Source organism: Salvelinus sp. IW2-2015, unplaced genomic scaffold, assembly GCF_002910315.2.
Source record: "Salvelinus sp. IW2-2015 unplaced genomic scaffold, ASM291031v2 Un_scaffold925, whole genome shotgun sequence".
NCBI classification, from domain to species: domain Eukaryota; kingdom Metazoa; phylum Chordata; class Actinopteri; order Salmoniformes; family Salmonidae; genus Salvelinus; species Salvelinus sp. IW2-2015.
Genome location: NW_019942650.1, coordinates 32,796 through 38,242, shown reverse-complemented (window position 1 = coordinate 38,242; position 5,447 = coordinate 32,796). Strand labels below are relative to the sequence as shown.

The 5,447-nt window shown below is 41.5% G+C and overlaps 1 protein-coding gene across 1 annotated transcript; it reads right to left on the bottom strand.

Annotated features, from left to right (window-relative positions):
• Positions 1 to 1,792: 1,792 nt before the first annotated feature.
• ascl1a (achaete-scute family bHLH transcription factor 1a) lies at positions 1,793 to 3,620 on the bottom strand. Its single transcript, XM_024136486.2, has 2 exons — positions 2,839 to 3,620; positions 1,793 to 2,686 (listed from the first exon to the last, which is right to left on the bottom strand). Exon 1 carries the CDS (start codon positions 3,436 to 3,438, stop codon positions 2,854 to 2,856), a length of 585 nt encoding a protein of 194 aa, XP_023992254.1. The 5' UTR covers positions 3,439 to 3,620; the 3' UTR covers positions 1,793 to 2,686; positions 2,839 to 2,853.
• Between the last annotated feature and the right edge of the window lie 1,827 nt (positions 3,621 to 5,447).

The window sequence follows — 5,447 nt, the reverse complement described above, 5'->3', positions numbered from 1 at the left end:
TTAACACCATCAGAAAATGCACATTGTGTCCTGTCTATAAAGAACTTGGTCTCAGTAATAGATTTAAAATCAGTATTTGTCCACCTAGAGTTAGATAATGGTGGATTATACACAATACCCAGGCTTTTGTAGTACTAGGCTCCACTCAAATAAAATGTAGGACTAGTAGCCAAGCTTTCGAATATATTCTTATGTGGCTACATTTTTACCGGATAAATAATGAATGAAACATCAGCTATGCTGTTTATCTTGGTGTCAATGAATTGTATACTGTATTGTGGTAACAGCAATAACTGCTGAGCAATAACCCTTTCAGCTAGAGATAGTGGTGAACAATACCTGGCACACTCTGACGATATTCCCCCTGGCAGCTGCACGCAACAAATGGTTTATTAACTTCAGCCAAACTGTTTTTTTCTTCGCAAGGGCATTTGTTGAGTGCTAGTCGCGCGCTGCTGTAGGAAAGGCACACGCCGTCAGCCAATTCAATGCGCTGTCTCCTCTACCACTAGACAACGGCATTCACTCATTAAACCAGGCACGCGCCTCGAAGCAAACGAGTCCCTACCTGTCAAACTCGATGCTTCTTGGCCTCAGGGATTAGATAGGTACCTGAACTAGACATATTGTCATCTAAAATATTTAATCGGTCTCTGTTTCATTGATTGAATCTTACAAACCAAGGCAAACAAGCCTACCAATTGCCAACTTTTGTAATGAATATAACCAAACAACTACAAATGATGTCCTTCCCTTTGATTATGCTTAATGTCAGTTTCAATATATAGCCTACAATTGCGGTCAAATATATTGGCACCTTAACAATTTACAGAGTGCAATGAAGCAGAATGTTATGTGTGCTCTTTGCAAAACTGTTTGAATGTCTATTTTTACCCTGTAGGCACCTGCAACTTACCACAGGTGAGATCATTTACACGTAGGCTAAACGAGAATAACTTTTCAAGCTTTACGTTTTTTCTTGTCATTGCAATTAACTTTATTTTCAGAGCTTAAACCCTAAAGTTCTATATGATTCAGAATCATAATTTTGATGCTTTGTCAACGAAATAAATTGGTTTCAATTACAAATAGGATTGTTTGTTTTACAGAATTGCACAATATATTAGAGGTTCCAAAAACATAGTCAGCTGATAGAGTTCACTGTTATTTATACAGTTTCGTTTACTAAAATTGTTTTTAGAGTTTATTGTAAGCGATTTCACTGAGAGGATGGCATAGACGGATTAACGGAGCCATTGTCACAACTGGGACTTTTTCAAGTGCTATTTTTGGGTGCTGGGCTGTAGCTACATATGTTTCTCACTCTGATATGCACGCGCTTGCGCGCTGCAGCATTGAGCTGGTGCTCAACAGAATTGACATGCAGCATCAACGCTCCAATATTCATGACACGTCTCAGCTAGCCTAACGCCAGGCGAGATGTATTATCACCCCATTAAGTGTCCTCGGGCTATAAACAGGGCTATTGGATTCTTGAGGAATCGAATTTACTATTGTTGTATTACTCTATTTGTATGTCAATACCTTATATTACAGAATGTACTGGTTTTTTTACGCATATGGAGACGCGCGTAAAATGTGTGATATGACATGAATTCGTTGGTGGAAGTGTGCATAAAATAGGTTATATTTCTATTAAAAAAATGTAACAGAAATATATTTCATCCCCCACTCTCCTATATCCTTTCTCCCATTCCATCTCCAGTCAAACACACTGTAACTAAAAGTGAATGTAAAATGCAAACGTACAATTTTGAGGTACAAAAGGAAATACTAGAAAATGTTTTATTATGAGTCTAGAGTGTAGAAAATATGGTTATAGGCTTTTCTCTTTTCAACCAACATGATATAAGTAAAGGCAGTGTGGAGCTGGCAGTATAGCAATAGACAATGAATCGCCATTGTGCTCTGTTTGGACAATAGCTGCATAACCTTTGATCATCGTGAACTCATGAACTGATCATTGTGAACTCAAATACAATAACATGTATTTCCTATTAAATAAGACACATTGGTGCTAAAATAAAACGTTGGAGTGTCAAACCCCTTCTTGAAACCTCATTAATCAATGACCATACACAGAATAGCCAGCTGCAGAGRATTATACAAGTCTAAAATAGGCAAGAGGTAAGAGCAACTTARCAATATAAATATATACAAAAGAAAACATCTAAAAAAAATCTCTTTACATACAAAAATATCTTGATATATTTSAAAAACATGTTTGATATAGAATTTCATATAATAAAATCCACACATTGGAAGCATTTTAGAACTAAATGTCACAGGAGTTTACAAAGAAGGGTTGACGTTCTTTGATTGGATTAAGCATAGTTTGAGAACAACATTTTAAARAATGTTTTGTGTGCTGTTGTAAATCACTTTTGAAATGTTGTTTTCGTGGGCGAATGTGCTGGAAGGTTGYATTCCCACGCTGTCAGACATGGAAAGCCCGTTTTCTTTTTAGTCCTTTGGCGCTTGGCTCAACACTGGCCTGCATGTCCGCAGTTTCTCCGATTGCAAGGCCGTTCCTTTAGGTGGACTGGTTCGTGGACGACCGGAGCAGAACGCCAGCTCAGTGCGTCTTGTTCTAGAAGGTGCGAGCTCCTCTGTGATCCTCCCGAGCGCATGCTGAGAGTTTACATCATTCAATTGATCCATATTCCTATATTAACGAACAAGAAAAGTAGGTAAGACATTAGTTCAGTTATTTTCAGTTGATCTTGAAAACATAATAATGCAAATATTAATTATAACAAAGCATAATACAGTACTTGTAGAATATGAATGATAGGCCTATTATAAAAACATTCGTACCTTATAGGCTGATGCTCAGAACCAGTTGGTGAAGTCCAGGAGTTCCTGCTCCTCGGGACTGAGAGGGTCGTAGGACCCCTCATCGGACGAGTAGGAGGACACTGGAGAGCCTGCCATGGAGTTCATCTCGTTGGGGTAGTTGTTGGGCGACAGGACCCCGGACTGAAACGCTGCGCTCACCGCGTCGTGCTCATCCAAAAGTTGCTGCAGTGCGCGAATGTACTCCACCGCCGACCGTAACGTTTCCACTTTGCTCATCTTCTTGTTGGCCGCGCCATTGGGGACGTGTTCCCGGAGAGTGGCGAAGCCATTGTTGACAAGTTTCACTCTGTTGCGCTCCCTCTCGTTCCGCCGCGCCACAGTGTGCGGCTGCTGCTGCGGCAGGCTGTACCCAAAGCCGGCAAAGTTCAGCCTCCTCTTGCATCTTAGCAGCTCAGGCGAGGATGAGCGCTGTCTCTTCACCTTGGATGCTGACTTGCCGCTCCCTTGGCTGCTGGTAGGGCTGAGCTGGATACTCTGCGCTGCGGCAGCAAAGAAGCAGGAGGGCGGCATGAAGTGCTGCTGGCTCACATTTATTTCCATCTTTGCTGTGATGTCCATTGGCACGTATTGAAAAATAAAAATAAGAGCTGCAGAGAATCTCAGAGTTCTTCTTTGGATTGATCCGTAGCAGTGCGTCCTGCTCGTGGCGTTCACGTGTGGCTTAATGCTCACTTTAGCCGTGTTTAATGGGCGGTCTTGTGGGCTTCTGCCTCGCACACTCCTCAGTCTGAACTGAGTCCTGATAAAGGCTAGTAGCGAGGCTTATACACTGGTAGCCCCACGCGCTGGACCTGACCACGCCTCCTCCTCGTGCTAGTTGTATTCACCTTGGCTCCTATGCTGTTGCAATGCGTACGCCGGTCGCGTGCCACTTGAACCACTGAACAAACAGTCACCAYAGCACAACTGGTTGCAGCATGCCGACTTGTTCCAGATGTCTTGAGAGTTTTGAGCACTAATAGAATGTTAGTTTTCATTCAACTCTGCTTTGAAAATCTAGCACCGGATCGCATGATTAKGCGCAAAGGTTCCAAAATGCTCCTCATATAAAATGCATAAAAATAGAGCGTCTATGGTTCAGAAATGAACATTATATACTAGATATATTGAATTGTTTCATGGCGAATGAGAGACTGAGGGTCTTGTACATAAAAGTTGGCCACAGTGTGATAGAATATAAAATAAGATCGAGGTCGAAAGACAAATAAGGCGTAATTTCATTTTATGCGTAAAATGAGCTAAACGTGTCCCTTTATGGGTGACTCAAACAACTGTTGTTTTTTTTGGTTTGTTGAATATATCTTTTTTTTTAAATAACTTAAACAAGCGAACCTATTAGACTATACTAGCTTTTTACGCATGCAGATAACCAATTTCCCAAGTGGACCGAGAAGTAGTGCTGAAACGCAGCTCTCAAACTCTGACGGACCCAGGTTGAGATTTAGTTGTTTGCATTGTCCATAAAGTATGGGCAGTATACTATAAGGTATACCTTATAGACCCCATTGACTGTAAGTTGTTTMGAACACTMTCGGGTTGGCAGGCACAAGCAGACCCCACAGTCTTGGATGACCCACKGTTTATTGTTAACACTTTTACAACCGCATTTGAATGCTTCGTCTTTCGAAGAATGYAGCTTTGTCCAGCAGAGGCGAATTTRCCACTTTCATTAGGCTAGAGCTAATCATCAKCKTCGGAGAGGCGYAACGGAAGGGTAAATCTGAGAAGGGGCCATAAGAAGGACGCATTCGAGGATGTTTTGTGTATGATTTGATACACCCTATTTTGTTACAGTAACGACTCGACACAGTGTATTTCGACAATTTTGTTTTCTTTTAAAGGGCAGCATAATAGAACATGTCTTTCACTCAGAACAAAACCAACCGACTCCACTCATGGGGATAAGTGTGTGTGTGTGTGTGTGTGTGTTTGAGGGGAGGGGGTAAATTGTGAAATTTTTCTGTGTTGGCTGTGGCATTCAAAATCAAGCCTGCATTGAAGAACCCAGCCCCCACCAACTTTTCTTTTCTTTTTCCTCCTTTTTTTTGCACAGCAAGAGAGTTTAGAAAAMAAGCGTGGGTTCTATTCAGTTTCCCCCAGCCCCCTCGCCATCGTCGGCTTTCTGAAACSTATCTASCATMCCCTGTCAGTGCGGTTCCAGAGTCCAATTAGCGCTTTGTAAAGACTTTTTTCTACTGCAGATCTTCCAGAGGCAGGCAGAGCGCTCCCTCTATTCGAGGGTTCCAGTCATAGCCGAGTGTAATAATTAATATGACATCTGGGCGTCCGAGTATCCATTAAAACACCTCTGTCTTTCTGCTTTTGCAGTTCACTGAGACATCATAAAACAAAACCCATAAGGGCCCATTTGTCCTGGGAAATAATCCCTATGTGATATGCGGGATTAATTTTCAATTTGTTAGCTGTTAAACTAAATTGTGGTGTTTATTTTTTTTAAATAATGTGGTRGTTTGGGGTCGGCCATGGCACTGACTCTACTTTGTATAATTTCTGCAGGTGCATTACAACAGATCAGTCTTATAATAAAGTGGAAAGCCCCTACTGAA